At 45.2% G+C, this 19,629-nt stretch overlaps 1 protein-coding gene across 4 annotated transcripts in view; it reads right to left on the bottom strand.

Annotated features, from left to right (window-relative positions):
- The window catches only part of Gxylt2 (glucoside xylosyltransferase 2), a 102,472-nt gene that overhangs the window by 62,962 nt on the left and 19,881 nt on the right, over window positions 1–19,629 (bottom strand). For all 4 annotated transcript variants that reach the window (XR_005503781.2, XR_005503782.2, XM_039108771.2 and 1 more), the window contains exons 2-3: window positions 13,078–13,267; window positions 3,515–3,646 (exon numbers count right to left, since the gene is read on the bottom strand). Coding sequence is in view for 2 of the 4 variants with exons in the window: in XM_001066466.7 (XP_001066466.1) it covers window positions 3,515–3,646; window positions 13,078–13,267 (322 nt within the window). In the remaining 2 variants the exon portion in view is untranslated. The remainder of the gene's footprint in view (window positions 1–3,514; window positions 3,647–13,077; window positions 13,268–19,629) is intronic.

The raw sequence follows: 19,629 nt of genomic DNA, 5'->3' as shown, positions 1-19,629 counted from the left end.
GGCTTTTGTACAAATAACTCATCTCACATGGTGTAGATGGGAATGCATGTGGTAGATACAGGTCATTCAATTAAACAGCAGCTGAGTCCACTGAGATGCTTAGTGGTTAAATGTGCACCCTGCCCTTACAGAGGACCTGAGTTCAGTTCCCAGAACCCATAACAGGGGGCTTAGAACTGCCTGTAATCCAGCCCTAGGGAATCTGATGTCCTCTTCCAGCCATTGTGGGCAGGCACATACATGCAGTATATATACGCATAAATAAAAATGAAAAATCGTAGAAAAATGAGTAAGTGGCAATCCCAGGCAGCAGAGTGGCACCAGCCTTATGCCCAGGCCATGCTGCTCTTCTCTGTGTTGGAAATGCTGAGGTTATCACGCACCACTATGATTTCCAAATCAACAGATGGGGAAGCACTGCCCCCCTCCCTGATACCCCTAGACACCTCCAAATCAAACACCATGAAATTTAAACTTCCTTACTCAAACTATTGTTCCTGCAGATTTCCTTATTTCTATACAATATCACTACTTATTTCTTAGACAGAGCATTAGGAGAAATTGCCCTTTGTGTAGGCCATTAATGATTAGATATTGACAACTGTAACAATTAACCTGAAATCCTATTTATCCCCCCCCAACCCTCTCATTTCAACTCCAACGGGAGTTGGTAAATCCATTCATTACTTGGGTCTCGAATCTATCACTTAACAGTTTGTCTTTTTTAAAAACCACAAGTCAGACTGTTGTTAGGACAAAACGACAACCAACAGATTGGGAAAAGATCTTTACCAATCCTACAACTGATAGAGGGCTTATATCCAAAGAACTCAAGAAGTTAGACCGCAGGGAGACAAATAACCCTATTAAAAATGGGGTTCAGAGTTAAACAAAGAATTCACAGCTGAGGAATGCCGAATGGCGGAGAAACACCTAAGAAATGTTCAACACCTTTAGTCATAAGGGAAATGCAAATCAAAACAACCCTGAGATTTCACCTCACACCAGTGAGAATGGCTAAGATAAAAAACTCAGGTGACAGCAAATGCTGGCGAGGATGTGGAGAAAGAGGAACACTCCTCCATTGTTGGTGGGATTGCAGACTGGTAAAACCATTCTGGAAATCAGTCTGGAGCTTCCTCAGAAAATTGGACATTGCACTGCCTGAGGACCCAGCTATACCTCTCTTGGGCATATACCCAAAAGATGCTTCAACATACAACAAAGACACTTGCTCCACTATGTTCATAGCAGCCTTATTTATAATAGCCAGAAGCTGGAAAGAACCCAAATGCCCTTCAACAGAGGAAATGTGGTACATCTACACAATGGAATACTACTCAGCTATCAAAAACAATGACTTTATGAAATTCATAGGCAAATGGATGGAACTGGAAAATATCATCCTGAATCCTCATTAACCCAATCACAGAAAAACACACATGGTATGCACTCATTAATAAGTGGCTATTAGCCCAAATGCTCGAATTACCCTAGATGCACAGAACACATGAAACTCAAGAAGGATGACCAAAATGTGAATGCTTCACTCCTTCTTTAAAAGGGGAACAAGAATACCCTTGGGAGGGAATAGGGAGGCAAAGTTTAGAACAGAGGTAGAAGGAACACCCATTCAGAGCCTGCCCCACATGTGGCCCATACATATACAGCCACCAAACTAGATAAGATGGATGAAGCAAAGAAGTGCAGGCTGACAGGAACTGGATGTAGATCTCTCCTGAGAGACACAGCCAGAATACAGCAAATACATAGGTGAATGCCATCATTAAACCACTGAACTGAGAACGGGACCCCCGTTGAAGGAATCTTAGAAAGGACTGAAAGAGCTTGAAGGGGCTTGAGACCCCATATGAACAACAATGCCAAGCAACCAGAGCTTCCAGGGACTAAGCCACTACCTAAAGACTATACATGGACTGACCCTGGACTCTGACCTCATAGGTAGCAATGAATAGCCTAGTAAGAGCACCAGTGGAAGGGGAAGCCCTGGGTCCTGCCAAGACTGAACCCCCAGTGAACGTGATTGTTGGGGGGAGGGCAGTAATGGGGGGAGGATGGGGAAGGGAACACCCACAGAGAAGGGGAGGGGGAGGGGTTAGGGGGATGTTGGTCCAGAAACTGGGAAGGGGAATAACAATTGAAATGTAAATAAGAAACACTCAAGTTAATAAAGATGAAAAAAATATATATGACTATTAGAAAATTTGAAATCACACACACACACACACACACACACACACACACAAAAAGAAACAAGGAGCTGGGGTGATGGAATGCTGATTCGTGGGATAATCTAAAGGGAACCTGGAGTAAATGACTAGATTGATACATAAATAAAAGACTTGGCTTTGGTCAAAAAAACAAACACAAAAACAAAAAACCCACAAGTCAGGTTGTCCACTTTCCATTCTAGATTCACGAATGCTTTCCCTCTGCCTTTAAGTAAACAATAGCCATCTCAAGGGGTTCTCAGAGCCTGCAGTTCAAGCCCTGGCTCAACCTCAACCCACTCTCCATTTCTGATATAGTTCCATGAACCTTTATTGTGGGAAACATCTCTTCCCACACACTGCTCTCTTGCCTTAACCTACCTCTCCCTTCCCCTTCCTCCTTCCCTCTGTCATTCCTCCCTCCCACCCTCCCTCCCTCCCTCACAAACCTTTTTCACCCAGTAACCTCACTTTATTTGTGTCTGGCCACAAACAGTCACTAAGATCTCTTCTGGGACACAGTAGGATTGTGTATAATATATAGCTATGGTGCTTTTTCTCTACCCCAGTCCTGATTAGACTTGAGCTCCTGTTACACTTAAGGAGCAGGACCATGGTCACTTAACTGACAGTATATTGAATGTCTATGGGAAGGCATGGCTCCCTCAGAAATATAAAGGCTGTAATTCTCAGTGTATTTCCCTCCCAGTTCAATACCTCAGTTTTGATGTATCCTTTTGTAACCTCCCCCTTTCTCTTTTTCAACCCCCCCACCACCCCACCACCCCACCACCCGCTTCTTTTCTGTGTGACTAGGGATTGAACATAGGTAGGGCCTTGTGCATGGTTGGCAAATCACCGAGCTATAGCCCCAGCCTACATTAATGATTTAAAACAAAACAAAAATATCTATTAAAAATTTCAAAGCTGAAAGGCTAAGGTGGAACTCTGGACCTTTTATGAATATCTGGTCACATCTAGTTGCGGCTGCTGTTTGAGAAATGCTAATAGAAGCTAACATTGACCAGGTGCTATGAGGAAGCTGAAGCTGGGGGTCACAAACCAGTAAATGGCAAAGCCACAGTCACCAGGTCCCTTGTCTAAGGCATGCTTTGGATGCTCTCCAAAGTCTTGAGGAAAGCCTTAGAGTCGAGAGGAGCCTTCTGTCTGCATACTGCAGGCTGGTCCCCCACAGTAAGGGTCTCTGAACACCTCAGCTGATTTCACTGTTTTCAAGTGGAAGTCTTTCCCAAGCTACACCTTGTTAACAACAGGGTTCCTACCGGAAGAAAGAGTCTCTGGGCCGCACAGGGTTTGAATAGTTTCTTCCATTCCTGAGGGTTTCCGACCGAAAATGTGATAGGGTAGAGTTTGTGCTCAAACTTCTTTGTATATGAGTCTGGCCACTGGCGCAACTGCAAAACATGGGAGACACAGAAGGGTGGGTAAGACACTGGGATAAACAGAGAACATTTGAGAGGCCTCAGGCTGGCACAGTGGAAACCACCCAGAAAATTCACATTTGGGGGTCTAGATTTGTCACTGTTTCCAACACTTTTCCTATAATGCTGCTAGGACTGAAAACAAATGACATTTGCTGTGGGCAGGGGACTTGGGGAGACTGGTCCCCAACACTGCCAAAGGGAATATAAACTTGAATGTACTGCCAAAAGGGCAACTCAGAACACTTCAGAGGGCGGCTAACGAGATCCCAAAGACAGAGGTATACTGGCCTTCATCACAAGGTCGTGTATGGTAACAAAACCTGGGAGAGTCTAAATACCGATGTAGAAGGAACTGGGAAAATAAAAGTTTCTGCATGTTTCTATTTGACATATGCAAAGCTAGTATATGGCCCCGTGCATGCCTGGCATCTCAGAACTAGAGAGGTTGGGGTAAGAGGACCTCGAGTTTGAGGCTAGCCTGGTCTATGTAAAATACTGTCTCAAAAAAATTCTAATGCGGATCCATCTAATTGCAAAAATGTATGCTTCTTTACTTCATGGTTTATTTTTCTCTTTATGTGAATGAGTGTTTTGCCTGCATGTGTGCATGTACATTGTATGGCCTATGTGTGTGTGCATGTGCATCGTATGTGTAATGTGTGTGTGCCTATCGTCTACAGAGACCAGAAGAGGACATCGGATCCCCTGGAACTGGAGTTGCAGTTGTAAGCCACTCAATGTGCATGCTGGGAACTAAACCCAAGTTCTCTGCAAGAGCAGAAAGAGCTCTTAACTACCTAGCCATGTCAGCGTCTCCTATGCACATGCCTTTTATATGTGGAGAAAAACCTTGACAGATGGCCTTCTATTAGTAAAAGTGGGTACCTCTACAGTTGTGGCTTATGGGTCTCATTTCCTGTTAGTATTTCTGTATTCTTCAGAACCTTTAGAGTGAATCCATTCCTTTGTTGCATGCATTAAAACATTTTTAAAGATCTACTTTTTTATGCATAGGAGTGTTTTTCCTACATGCATGTATGTGCACCACACTTGTGCCTGGTGCCTGCAGGAGACAGAAGAGGGCATTGGATGCCCTGGAATAGATGGTGGTGAGCGCCCTGTGCATGGGAACTGAGTCCATCTCTGCATCTGCATATGTAAATTCTTAATGGAATTTACTATTTTATAACACTTGCTGGTTTAGAGGAAAATGGAGCAGAAAGTAAACAGTTCCCATCCTCTCACCCTTCCCACACAGTTTATCAGCACACACTGCTATGGCAAGTTTGCTGCAAATGATGGGCCAATGTTGATTGTTATTAAAAACAACTTGGGCTTATTGAGATGGAGTCCCGCTATGTAGCTCTGGGCTGTCCGGGAACTAGCTACATTTAAACCAGGCTAGCCCTAAACTCATAGAGATCTACCTGCTGAGTGCTAGGACTAAAGGCACACAGAACCTACCTGGCTGGTTTTTAAATTGACGGGCCAGTATTAATTTTTAAATTAAAAATTAAATTATTTTATTCTCTGTGGATGATCGCTTTCTTTGCCTGCATACGTGCTATGTGTACTACATGTGGACACGGTACCCGTGGAGGTTAGAGGAGGGTATTAAATCCTCCGGAACTGGAATTATGGATGTTTCCAAGACAGTGATGTGGGTGCTGGGAACTGAGCCCACAAAAGCAGCAAGGGGTCCTAACCACAGGGTTTAGGTACATGCGTTAAGGCAGGTTCCCACAATTACAGCACACACGAGTGCTTTTACCACCCAGAAAGCCGTCCTCCTACCCATTCACCATGTTTACCCATTCACTCTTCTCCTCCCAGCAACTGCTGATCTTGTCGTTTCTCGGATGTCCTGTCCCTGGACTCACATGGGCCCATCACTAAATGCTGCCTTCTCTCTCTTGGCATTATCCACTTAAGATTTCACATGCCCTTTTTTGAGTTGACAACTCATTTATTGTTGTAAGACTTTAAACTGCTCTTTTCTGAAGGGAATGGAGGAGTGGATCTGGGTGAGAGGGAAGGAAGGTGGGGAAACTGAGGTCGGGTTGTATAAGAGGAGAATGATTGTTTTTAATTTAAAAAAAATTCTTAGAAGTTCTATTTGTATTGGTGAATAATTTTATATTACCAAGTCACTGGCAGCTTATGAAGTATGTCTGAATAACAGAACACAGTGCAGTCCTTAGTGACCATGTCATAGAACTAGAGTCAGCAAATGATGATCTCAGAAGACCACTACCCCAGCCCACCACGCCCAGCAAAACAATTTGACATTTTAAAGTGGTCAAAGAAATCAGGGGGATTGGAGATGGCTCAGTGGTTAGTAATGTACACTGCTCTTGTCGAGGACCAGAGTTCAGTTCTCAGCACCCACACCAGGTGGTTTACATCTCTGGCAGTGTCTTAATGTTTTACTGCTGTGAACAGACCCCATGACCAAGGCAAGTTTTATAAAGGACAACATATATTTGGGGCTGGCTTACAGATTCAGAGACTCAGTCCACTATCATCAAGGTGAGAGCATGGTAGCATCTAGGCAGGGATGGTGCAGGAGGAGCTGAGAGTTCTACATCTTCATCTGAAGGCTGCTAGCGGAAGACTGACTTCCAGGCAGCTAGGGTGAAGGTCTTAAGGCCACGCCCACAGTGACACATTACTCCAACAAGGCTACACCTCCTAATAGGGCCACTCCCTGGACTAAGCATGTACAAACTGTAACAGGTGGCATGTAACTCTAGGGGGAATCTAGTGCAGCTCACCTCCACAGGCACCTCTAGTCACGTGTACATATCTACGCACACACACACACACACACACACACACACACACACACACACACATGTACACATTAAAAGTAAAATAAATCTTTTTAAAAAAATCAAAACAAAATCATGCTTTGAGATAGATTAAGAGTTACCTGAAATTTGAATTTGTATCCCTAAATAAAATGGAATGCAGCCTCGCTCTCTCATGTGCACACACCCTCTCAAGTGCAGCCAGGCCCTCTCATGTGCACATGGCTAAGGCTCCTTTTACACTACAGGGGCCAACGTAGTTCTGATATGCAATAGCCACCATTTTACAGAAATATTTAGAAAAGCCAACTCCTGCTTTAGAAGCAATCTACACGCTGTTGATAGAAGAAATCATATGGTGTATGATTTAACTTCTGATGTTTCTATGAAAAGCTACTGTTCTAGTTCGCTTTCTGTTGCTGTGATAAAGCACCATGCCCCAAAGCATCTTGGGCAGGAAAGAGTTTATTTCAGTTGAAAGCTCATAATAGTCCATCATGAAGGGAAGTCAGGGCAGGAACCTGGAGGCAGGAGCTGGTGGAGAGGCCATGGAGGAGTGCTGCTCACTGTCTTGCCTCTCGTGGCTTGCTTGGCCTGCTTTCATACGCGTTCCAGGACCACATGCTCAACAGTGGCATACCCTCCAGTATCAATCATTAACCATGAATATTCCACAAGATTGGTTTACAGGCCAGTCCGATGATGGAGGCCAGTCCTCAGTTGACATTTCCTCTTCCGACAGTCTAGCCTGTGTCAAGTTGACAAAAAAACTAGCCAGCACACAGAATAGAAAAATATGTGAGCATTGTTCTCCTGAGCTCTACTGTGTAGCTTGTGTCTTTCATTTGTGACTCACAGACTTACTGGTTATTTGTTTAAAATGTACACACATCATCTTTATTTTTTTTTTTTTCAGAGCTGGGGACCGAACCCAGGGCCTTGTGTGCTTGCTAGGCAAGCGCTCTACCACTGAGCTAAATCCCCAACCCACACATCATCTTTATAAACACCAACTTTTAGAGACATTGGGAGCAACTGAAAACTACTGAATGACAGTTGAAAGTATCTGACATTTGATTAATGATGGGCAATGAGAGAACTGAACCTACACCAGCATTAAAACTGCATTCAAGTGCACGGGCTCAGGAGAACCGACACCCGCATATGCTCTTAGTACAGTGATTCACAACCTTTCTAACACTGCGACCTTCCTCGTGTCGTGGTGATTTCCCCCCAAATAATAAAACTATTTTTGTTGCAAACTTCATAACTATAATTTTGCTGCTATGAATCATAATGTAGATATCTGATATGTCTGATATGAGATGGAAGAGAGAACACCCAGAAAAGCCAACCTGTGAATGGGTTGTTTGACCTCTCAAGGGGTCGTGACCCACAGACTTAGTACAACAGCACTAACCACTTAACAAACTCAGGCACTCATGCTGGGCCCAGACTGGGCCGTAACTTAGCCCTCGGAGAATGTGAGGGTCTTTGGATCTCAGTATCTATCTAATGCCTCAGGAGAGAGCAGCCTCAGTCCATTCACACTTATTACAGTGCATATTTCAATCTTTTCTACTTCTTGGGTTTCTTTCCCATCTCCAATCTTGGTTTCTGTTACATGAAGACTTTCTCTCTTTTCCTACTTCCATATTCTATATACCACATCTTTTTTTTTTAAGTATTTCTGTTCAAAATCTTAGCATCCATATGAAGTCAGATGCTGACTGTCATCATACCTCTGACCTACAGAAGATTCACAAAATGATTAACTATGATTCAGACAATGTATTTCAGTCTGATTTTTTTTTAACATTCACTCTACAACTTAAGATTGCTTTTTTTTTTGGTTCTTTTTTTTTTTTTTTCTTTTTTTTCGGAGCTGGGGACCGAACCCAGGGCCTTGCGCTTCCTAGGTAAGCGCTCTACCACTGAGCTAAATCCCCAGCCTCCCCCCCCCCTTTTTTTAAATCATCATTCTTCCACTTTATCCTATAAAAGTCTCGTTAAGTGAAGGTCTTTGGCTGGCTAATTCTTTCATTCTCTATATGTAGTTTAACCAGGGAAGACAATCCAAATTGATGTATTCTCTGCATTTTGAAGGTATTATCTTATTATGCACTAGCTAGTGTTACTGTTGAGAAGTTAACCGTTATAATTATGCTTCTAATAAAATAATAAATTTGGAGGCTGAGGTGGCTTGAAAAACGTCCCCCACAGTCTCAGATGTTTGAATGTTTGGTCCCTGGTTACCGACACTGTTTGGGTAGGTTGAGGAGGTGTGGCTTTGTGGAGGGAGTATGTTACCAGGAATAAGCTTTGAGGTTTTATAGTCACACACCATTCCATTTTTGCTTATGGTTTAAGATGTGAGTCCTAAATGCTCCAGTCTGGGCTGCCATGCTTTCTGGTCATAGTAGACATTTACCTCTCTAGAACTGTGAGCCCAAATAAACCACTTCTTCTAATAAGTTGCCTTGGTCATGGCTTTATCACAGCATGAGTCTCTCTATCAAGTCCAACATAGCAGGTTTCTACCTAAGCAACTGAGACCCACTTAGCTTAAACAGCTACATCCCAGACCAATTTGAAACTAGCAACTAACCCTTAGGGACTGCTCGATACTTAAGCTCACCCAATCAAAGACTGTCAACAAAACCCATACTAGGGACTTCCCTCTGGAATGATCCAAATATGGCTACTGATTTATGCTAAACTTTTTCTCTGGCTTGCTTCCCCTTCCTCCTTACAAGGCCTTCATTCCCTCTGGGAGTGTGTGTGTGTGTGTGTGTGTGTGTGTGTGTGTGTGTGTATGCACATGCTTGCATGTGCACTTGTGGGTGTGCACATGCATGCAGGAGAGAGTAGCCACGTACATGCCAGAGCACACGCATGGAGGTCAGAAGTCAACTTTCATGAGTCAGCTCTCCCCTTCCACCCTGTGAGGCAGTCTCCTGTTGGCTGGCTGGTGAGTTTCTGGGTGTTCTCTCTTCCACCTCAGAGTAGGAGTTCTGGGCCAACAATGTGAGTTGCTTCAGCCTTCCAAGATCAAACTAGGGTCATTAGGCTTGCTCAGTAAGTACTTTAACAAGCTGAGCCTATCTCCCCAGCCCCAGGATACCTTTTTAAAAGGAACATCTGGGGCCGTTTGTTCTTTTTTCTTAAAGAGAGGCTGCATTTAATACAACCTTTTAAAAAGAAGAAAAAGTGTCTAAATATAGAAGACCTAACCCATGGTGCAGCTGCCAGAAGCATGGCAATGGTGGTTGACTTTTTTTTTTTTTATTTCATCCTAAGGTAAAAATATGTGGTTCCAAATGTCCCAGGAAGTTTTGGGTTCATCAATAGTGCTCAGTGCTGGATAACAGGAGAGAAAAGCAGTAACATTGCCCACCTTCTCCCAACCCAGCCTCAGCCAGCTGCCGTAACAAAATCCACAATGGATAGCACACATCCCAGAGAATCTTTGCACAAAGTGATAGAATAAATGTATTATCAGACTGGCCCCAAAGCGATAAATGCGTACACACTCAGATGAAGAATAATTTGTCCCATAATACAGATGACAAAAACCAAAGTGGACGAACAGTCTATAACCTACATAGAGTCTCAGGTTTTAAACCTAAACTGACACGGTAATTATTCTACGGAAAGAGGTGATACCATATAGTCTGCCAAGTGCTTAATAACCTGTATCAGTCAGTTTTACTGTGCTGCAATGAAATACCTGCGGTAATCTACTTAAAAAGAGGAAAGATCCCAGCAGGAGGGTACACACCTTTAATTCCAGCACTGGGAAGGCAGAGGCAGGCAGCCCTTTGTAAATTCCAGGCCAGCCAGAGCTTTGTAGTCAGACCCCGCCTCAACCAAACTAAACTACCAACACCAGACCAACACCAAAAACAAAACAAAAAAAAGCAAAAACTAGCTCTGCCCATGGTTCTAGGCCCTAGTTTGTTGGTCTAGTTGTTGTGATAAGGAAGCAGACTGTGACAAAAACGTGTACAGAATACATTCATGAGATGGATGTGCGTAGAGCACTGGCTATATTTCCAGAAGACCCGGGTTCAATTCTCATACACGTTGTGGCTCAAAACCATCTGTAATTCCAGTTACCTTCTTCCAGCCTCTGTGGGCACTGTATGCATGCAGTACACAGGCATATGAGTAGGCAAAACCATCCATATACATAAGGTTAAACACATCTTTTTTTTTTTTTTAAGAGTGAAAAGGAAGGAACTGAGTCCTGTAGACACAGGAACCAATGAGCACAGGCCTTCCTCTCCTGCAGGTCCACTATCTAGCAGCGCCATGGAGGGCCAAGACTTTAACCATGGCATTTGAGTCCAGATGTAAACCACAACAACTCCTACTACGGCTCCCTTCACTGGTCTCGCAGACTCAGAGCAACTCAAGAGAAGGAGTAAACACATCGGGGAAACCCACATATGCAGAGCACCGTAAGCATCGGCCACAACTTCCCAGAGGCGTGAGCTCCCAGGTCACCACACCTGCGGCTCATCACGCAACTGCCTAGAAACACCCAGAATCAGGATGCCCAAGACACGCTGTTGTCTGAGGCCTCACTCCTCTCTGCTGGAGTCTCTGTATGTCTCTCCACATAGACTTCTTTGAACTTCCCTGGGCACTCTCAGCTGCTACAGTTTGAATTCACGCCCAATAAGTTCATGTGTCAGGAGCCTGGTCTTCAGTGCAGCAATGGCTAAAGGTGGTGTCTAAAGGAAGTAGTTTAGGTTGCTAGGATACGCCCCAGAAGGGGTGGAGGCCATCTTGAAGGACTCTTGAGTTAATTCTAACAAGAGTACCATTATAAAAGGTCAAGCCTCGCCCTGCCCTGGTTTCTCTCTTCATTTTTGTCTGGCCATAAGATGTTCTGCTGTGGTAGGGCACCTTCTGTCCTCCTCATCAGCCAAAGATCCTTACAACTACTAAGATGATACTGGGACCATAGCTATGAGCTAAATGAATCTCCTTTCTTTAGAATGGTACCTGGCCTCAAGTATTTTATTATAGTAATAAAAAAACTAAAATAGAGTTCCTTTCTGTAAAAAGTTGAGAAGAAATCAGAAATCATCAGCTCTCATAATTACTATAATCTTAATATTATCACTGTCCTTTCCCTTACAACACCACTTTAGAGCAGCTAATTGGGAGTGTTCCAATCTTTTCATTCCCCTGTCCCCTGAGGCATTTCACAAGGCACTGTTCCAATTGACCTAAAACCCTAAGGCTTCTATCGATGACATCCCAAGGCAACTTTCCCTTTAGGAAACATAGCTTGATCTCTAGTTTTCTGTTGTTAGTCTTTCTCTGCCCAATATATTGTTTTTGGCGTTCCTCAGGCACTCCACTAGCCTGGTGACAGGACGCAGCAGAACTGTTGACTCAGTCAGCAGAAACAAAACAAAGTAGGCTTGATCTCTGCCAATCCAAGACCTTGGTACAAGAGAAAACTTCCAAGGTAAACAAAGCTTGGCCTGCTGAGGTCAGGCAGGGCCTCTCCTGAGGGAACTGCAGCTTTCTGCAGCTCTTCTGTGTGGGTCAAAACTCAGAGAGGGAAGAGCCAAGTAAACAGAGACCCAGCTACATAGCAAACTCCTCACAGTTGATAAAAAGGAGGTGAGGGTGCTGGAGAACTGACCCGGAACAAGGCTGACAGACCTCGAGGCTGAGAGTGCAGGAAAGCACGGCTCTGATCTACATATGTATGTGTGCTCTCGAGTAGTCATATGGGTGTCTACATATAGAAACATAAAGGAGCAGACACTCACTTCTGGGTACAAAGGAAGACGTGGTAGAACTCCCCAAATTATTAACTCTGACATCTCTTACATGAGACTGGAGGGCAGTAGGGACTCCATCTTCTATCCTCCATAATTCTGGGATTTATTCCATTGGACCTGCTCCTTGTTATTCTCTCATCTATACATAAAAACAAGCTATTTGCCCAGAAGGGTGGATAGTTCTAATAACCCAGCACAGACGAAACACCACGTTATTTGCTCACATGCTCCCAATGTGTTTAAGGGGAGGACATGATTGCCCCAATTTTAAAAAAATGTGTGTGTGTGTGTGTGTGTGTGTGTGTGTGTGTGTGTGTGTGTTTATTGTGTGTTGATGTGTGTATATTTGGGTACACACTCATGTCATAGAACACAAGGTATTCAGACAACCCTGGGAGTTTGTTCTCACCTTCTATCTTGTTTGAGCCAGGGTCTGTTGTTTGCAGCTGCACGAACCAGGCTTGCTGGCCCACGAGCCTCTGTAGAGTCTCCCGTCCCTACATCCCACCTCATTGTAATACGTATTACGTATTACGGACACATGCTGCTATGATGGGTTATGGAAACCCAAACACAGGCTGTCGTGCTCAGCAAGTCCTTCAGAAAACGAGCCATCTCCCCAGCCCATCTCTGAATCACAAGGGGAGGAACCCTCTGAGCCAAGGAGCCAAGCTCACACAAGGGAGCATGCAGCCAGCCCCAGCTGTGAACAGCATCTGCAGCTGCTCCACAGCGGGCTCCTGGCCCTCCCGCAAGCGCTGTGCCTCGGTTGATCCTGCTTCACCTGTTTATCAAACTCGGGCTTCAGAGCATCCTCTGTGAAGATGTGAAAGCGCATCTTCCTGTGGCTGAAGAGCACGGCTGACTTGAGCATGACCAGCGTCTCCTCCAGGCGGTTGCCACAGGCCACCACGGCCAAGTGAATCCAGAGCTCGGGTGGCACGGAGTGCAAACTCCTCACTTCCCCAGACCTCCTAGAAAGAGGAAAAACAAGCCGAACTTAAAAAAAGGAAAAAAAAAAGCCCCACTGAATGGTTGGATGGAACATTTCAAAACACGACCAGGCACAATCTGCTATGTTTTATAAAGTGATAAGCATTTTGACAATTCTTCCTGCTTGTAGAAAAACACCACTTATTCCCATATTTACCCTGGCCATAATGAGATGAGTCACCGTTTGGATGGCTATAGGTGTCTGGGACACTTTTCTGCCAGCACTCAGCTGTCTAGTGCCTGCTGGCTGCCTACAGGACTGTGTTTGGAAATAGCATTTCCAAACTCCGACAGCTGACTGGGGGCTGTGGGGCTCCCACTTGCGCAGGGCCATGGAAATTAGATTCGATGCAACTTGAACCGGAGGAGGGTGGGTTGTGGCTTTCCCATGTGAACCTCGAAACACGATACTCTCATCATCTGGAGGTTTTTAGGTTGCGGTGGAATGCGTGACTGTTGGCTGCAATCATGTGCAGTCCCGGGAGGTGAGGGAACGGAACAACTCCCAGGCCCCCACTCCCACTTTGTCCCAGGGTAGCCTAGCAAACCTGCAAACATGAAGGTATTGAATACTGAATGAACAGCTGGGAAGAGAAACGGGATCCAAGAGTCTAGGATCATCATCCAGCTATTTCCTAGGAATAAAAAGATTGGTCCCAGCCAGTGAGATACAGCCAAACCTCAAATGCACCACTGAGAAACATTTGCAAGCAAGCTGGAAGAAATCGGGCTGGAAAAGGTGCCTTGAGACAAATGAAAGCAATTTAGCCGCTCAGAAGATTTGGAGAGCATGCGAACTTGGATGTCAAATGCCACCTTCCTTCCAAAAACCTTCCAGTTTGCTCTGCAGGCTGCCCCCACCGCACTGGCGAACGTGCAGGCTCGGCCCAGATTGCTTTTACTGAAAGGGGAAGTTGAACTTGTGGGTGGAGCTCTCTGGAACGTGTTTCAGTTTGATTACTTAAGAGCACACTTGGCAGAAGCAGGGCCAGATGCAGCCAGTCCTTGGATTTCACTAACGTTGGGGGTCACAGGGAAAGATGGTATCTTTGTAAAGTTCTCCCTGCTCCTCAGCCCCCCTTTTCTCTTCAGATGTAGCCAGTGACTTCTCTCCCCTATTACCTCGACAGCCCTCTGGGAGGTCTGTCCGTCTCCAGCCTTATCTTTACACCCCAAATTATGTGCTGTCTTCATCGGTGTGTGGGTGGGAAGGTGGGGTTCCAGGATGTCAGACTTGTTATTTCTCCAATTAGAATCATGTGAGGCTTGCCTGTCGTTAAGATCAAGCACGAACTGTCCATCAGGAATCCAAAGTACATCTCCTGACTGCCATCCAGAGACCTGAGTGGATGGCTACTCATCGGCACACTTCTCGTCCCATTCATGGTTATGATTGAGTCCATGCAGTGTCATTTCTAGGACTGGACACATGCTGACTCAGTCAATCCCTTCATCCTATTTTCTCTTTAGAATGTTCTTCTCTCTTTGACCTTTACTAACCGCCACCCATCCCTGTATCAACAAATCTTTAATAAAGATCTATTATGCGCGATAGAGTATTCTAGAATAGAGGTGAGCAAATAGATTCACCTCCTACAGAGGACAAGGGAGGAAGAGAAATAACCCCGAGAAGGCAGCGGAGCTTAGTTGGTGAAGTGCTTGCCTGGAACTCACGAGGACCTCAATGTGATCCCTAGAAGCCAGGCATGGTGTTACCCCCTTGTAATCCCAGCACTGGAGAGCCAAAGGTGGGTCCCTAGGGACGCAACAGTCAGCCAGCCCAGCCCATTTGTAGTTTCAGGGGAGCAAGAAACCATCTCAGGAAAAAGAAAAGAGTTGGATGGATCTTGAGCAACAACACCCGTTTGTCTTCTGCATGCATACACACACGTTCCCATGAACACGTGTTCCTGTGCACACATGTATGCACATGCTTGGAGAGTGACAGTGCCTAAGTGTCTTGCAGAGTCCTGAATCGGATGCTGACAGAGCACTGGGTGCTGACAGGGTGGGATCCCATCAGTGACTATTAAGTGTGGCAACGTACAAGTGAGAACAGGCCTTCCTGACACGAGATCCATCAGTGGCTTCGGGTAGTGGGTCCAGAGGATCTCTGGGGGACTACAGTAGAGAGAAAGCTGAATGGGGATGAGCCTGGGAACCACTTGGACTCTGCCCCCCAGGACTGTGGTCTTCCTATTCTTCATGGAGCTGTCATACCCATCATCAAACCAATTCCCAATTAGCTAGCTTATGTGGACAGGAGGAGAAGTGAACTGAACAACACTAAGATGATACTTAAACACGGTTAAGGCACCAGCCAAGAGGCCCATAATGCTCTGGGGCCTCTGAGATGTTTCTTGCAGCCACACCCTAGGACTTGAGTTTGAGTCCCTGGAACCACATGGCACTAGAAGAGAACCAACTCCTAAACTCCTGCAAACTGTTCTCTTATCTCCACATATGTGTCGTCACACACACACACACACACACACACACACACACACACACACACATTGTGTGTGCCCATGTGCTTTAAAAAATGCTACAAGACCCAATGTGAATACTTGGTTAAAATGTGCCCTGTATGTGGGAAGCTGAGTGTGTTACAAAGGCCATGGCAAATGGAACTGGAATCCAGTGCACTCACGGGTAAAGCAACCGCTAGCAGGCATTAGACCATCCATTCTTCCCTCGGTACCTGAAACATGAGTACCTTCCCAGCCCTAAACAAGGAGTCCACCACGCTCAGCTTCCCACGGTGAACTTCTGCATGGGTAATGAGTATGAGCCGAAGTAAGCTGGGACATACGAATTTAAGTAAATTAATTATTTATACTAGGAAAGATAACAAGGTAAATGAAAAGATAAACTTGATGAGCTTCCCCACGGATGTGGGCAGGGAACAGGCAGCTTTAGTGACTTTAAAGAGACATATGGTAAGTTAGCAGGTTTAAAGATGGACATACAACCTGTTCTTCTGCATAGACTCCTTCTTGCAGAAACTCTGTGTTTGCACAATCCCATGCAAGAACATGAAGAACAGATCTGTTTTTAAAAATGAACCGATGACCATGCAAATGAAAATCAGCAACACATTTGCCATGATGAGAGCATGGGATACTATACAGCAGTGAAAAAGAATAAACCAGGCCTGCATGCTCCAGCATGAGGTCTGAGAGGAAATGAAGAAGTCTGTAAGGTTTCCAACAGGATAAGCCCATTCAGATTTTTCTTTTTTCTTTTTTTCTTTCTTTCTTTTTTTTTTTTTCGGAGCTGGGGACCGAACCCAGGGCCTTGCGCTTGCTAGGCAAGTGCTCTACCACTGAGCTAAATCCCCAACCCTCATCCAGATTTTTCTTAAGAAAGAGTGTTGTCATAGCATAATGTCACTGGGACTTTAAATGAATTTTGTGGGTTAAAGCACCAGGCTTACTGGTGTCAATTTTCATCCAAGATTTTTATTCTCTAATGTTCTTGGTCCCATTGACACATTTCAGTATTTAAAAACACTGCGGTGTTTTTTATACCAAACCAACTATACTCAAGAGAATAGTCGTTATCACTGGTCTGCTGGCCAGTATGATCAGTGTGGTACTATTTTAGTTAGTTAGTTTTGTTTTGTTTTAAAATGAACCATCTTGCCCTTAAATAAAAGAAAAAAGGAGTGTTGTATCTTCTTAGCAGACGTGTATGGAGTAAACTTGAAACAAGAGTGGAACAATCCAGTACAGCATGGTAGTTATTTCCAGAGGCTGATTAAAAGTTGTACTTCTTTCTTTCACAGATAAATTCATTTTTACTTATGAAAATGTGTGTGGGAGTGTGTGTGTGTGTGTGTGTGTGTGTGTGTGTGCAGGTGTGTATGAGTGTGTGTGTGTGAGTGTCTCTGTGTGTCTGTATCTGTGTGAGTGTGTGTCTCTGTGTGTGTCTGTATGTCTGTGCATGAGTGTGTATCTGTATGCATCTGTGAGTGTGTTTAACTGTGTCTCTGTGTGAGTCTGTATCCATATGAGTGTGTGTGTGTGTCTGAGTGTTTGTATGTGTGTGAGTATCTGTGTGTGTGAGTTTGTGTCTGTGAGTGTGTGGATGCATGTGGATGTGTGTATGAGTGTGTGTGAGTGTCTGTGTGAGTATGTGTGAGAGTGTGTGTTTGTGTTTGTGTCTGTATCTATGTGAGTGTGTGTCTATGTGTGAGTGTGTATGTATATTTGTGTATGAGTGTGTGTCTGTGTGTGAGTGTGTCTGTATGTATCTGTGTGTGTGAGTGTGTGTGTGAGTGTGTCTGTGTGTAAGTGTGTGTTGTGTGTACATGAATAGATGCCATCAAAGGCCAGAGGCAGTGTTGATCCTCTGGACTGGAGTTGCAGGCACTTACTGGTGTTGTAAACTGCATTTTTGGTCCTCAGCAAAAGCAGCACACATGCACTCTCAAAGGCAGAGCCATCGCTCCAGTCCTGAAGTTACATTTCTTACGCGGAGTGTTGTGGTGCATACAGAAATTCATTTCATTATCTGTATCTTTGTGTCTTCCAAACTGTTGGACAAATACTTTTTCCACTGAAAAAAGCATGTAGACCAGGGATGTACTTGGTGCTAGTGTGTCTGCCCAGCAGCTTTAGGCTCTGGTCCCCACCCAAAACATCAAACCCAAAAGGAGAAACTCCTACTTCCCAATGCAGAGCAAGCTATCTCTTCCCTCTCTGGGCTCCAGTATTTAGGCCTGCACAGTACTGAAAACAAGGGCTAGGCATGCATAATTCATGTGTCTGATAACAGGTAACAAAAAGCCACTTCTGGTGCCAGGTCCAGCAGGAGTGGGTGGGATTTAAGGAGACCTCCACTGCCCCACAGCTCCCTCTCACATTACATTACAAACTCCAGGCTCTGGGTTGTAGGCAGCCCTGGTGTGCTCTTGCATGAGTAGTGACTGGGTATATGTGTACTGCGATGGTGTGCCTTTCACCGGTCCCCACCCACAGCACACTCACCACCTCTCAAATGTCCTGAGTCTGCAAGGATCTGAGGAGCTCTGTCCAAGAAGTTGGAACTTCTCAACCCCTCAGGGCTCTGGACTCAGCCTTGGGATTTCTAAAAAAGCAACTGGAGTGGGCACTTGCTGTTTGGTATTTAGGGGACTGTGTTGCATGTGGGGGGGTGTTTGCACAAGTGCACGTGTGCAGTTTGCATGTACATGTGCATACAAAATTAGCAGTATTTATGAAGGCCAGAGGACATCTTCAGTGTTGTTCCTCAGATGCCATCTGCCTTTTCAGTTTTTAGTCAGGAGTTGTCATTGGCTTGGAACTCACCTATTAGGCTGGGGTGATTGGTCAAGAGCTTAAGGGTCTTTGCCACACCAACCCTGAAGTTACAGGTATCCTGTGTGCATCACCATGCCTGGCCTAGGGTTTGAACTCAGATCCTCCTGCTTGTAAGGCAATCACTTTACTAACTGAGCTGTGTTTGGTTGGTTGGTTGGTTGGTTGGTTGGTTGGTTGGTTGGTTGGTTGGTTGAGGCAAGGTCTCTTGTCGCCCAGGCTAGCCCAGAGCTCATTATGTAGCTAAGACTAGTCTTGAACTTTTGATCCCCTGCTGCCCATTGCTGAGTTTACAGACATGGCCGCCACCCTCTGCCTTGATTTATCCTTTGAAGTCCCACGGAGTCACCTCTTTCCTGGTGGCCCTGTCACACAACCCTGACCCACACCCTCATCGTGCCTCCAGCTGTAACCAGAAGAAATGGTCTACACCACAGATGATGGGAGATTCCCTGCTTGGTGAAGTACACTCATCTGTTGTTTGTGATCAGGTACACACACACACACACACACACACACACACACACATATACACATAGAAACATAGAAACACACCCTCTACCAAACACACTACACACATATACAAACATATTCACACACACACACACACACACACACACACACACACACACAGAGGGAGAGGGAGAGGGAGAGGGAGAGGGAGAGGGAGAGGGAGAGGGAGAGGGAGAGGGAGAGGGAGAGGGAGAGGGAGAGGGAGAGGGAGAGGGAGAGGGAGAGATTCTGATGCCACAGTCTTGGGGAGTCCCTGGAGGCTATTAACACACATGTACAACACACAACCATCCCCCCCCCCCTCCACAGTTCAGCCCTCAGTCCTTAGCCAGGCTAGGAGTCTCTGAATGTCTTTTTATGTCCCACCCCCTTCCTTGGAGTACCTGCTCTACCTCAGCTCTTGCTTAACATTCCCTTCTCTGGCCTTGATGAAGTCAAAGCTGTCTTGGGAGGGTCCCATCTCCTCGCTGTGCTTGTCCTGTGGAGGGAACAGGACATTCCTAGTGCCT

This window comes from Rattus norvegicus, chromosome 4 (assembly GCF_036323735.1).
Source record: "Rattus norvegicus strain BN/NHsdMcwi chromosome 4, GRCr8, whole genome shotgun sequence".
Taxonomy (NCBI): domain Eukaryota; kingdom Metazoa; phylum Chordata; class Mammalia; order Rodentia; family Muridae; genus Rattus; species Rattus norvegicus.
The sequence above is the reverse complement of the archived record's forward strand: the minus strand, read 5'-3'. Positions and strand labels throughout refer to the sequence as shown.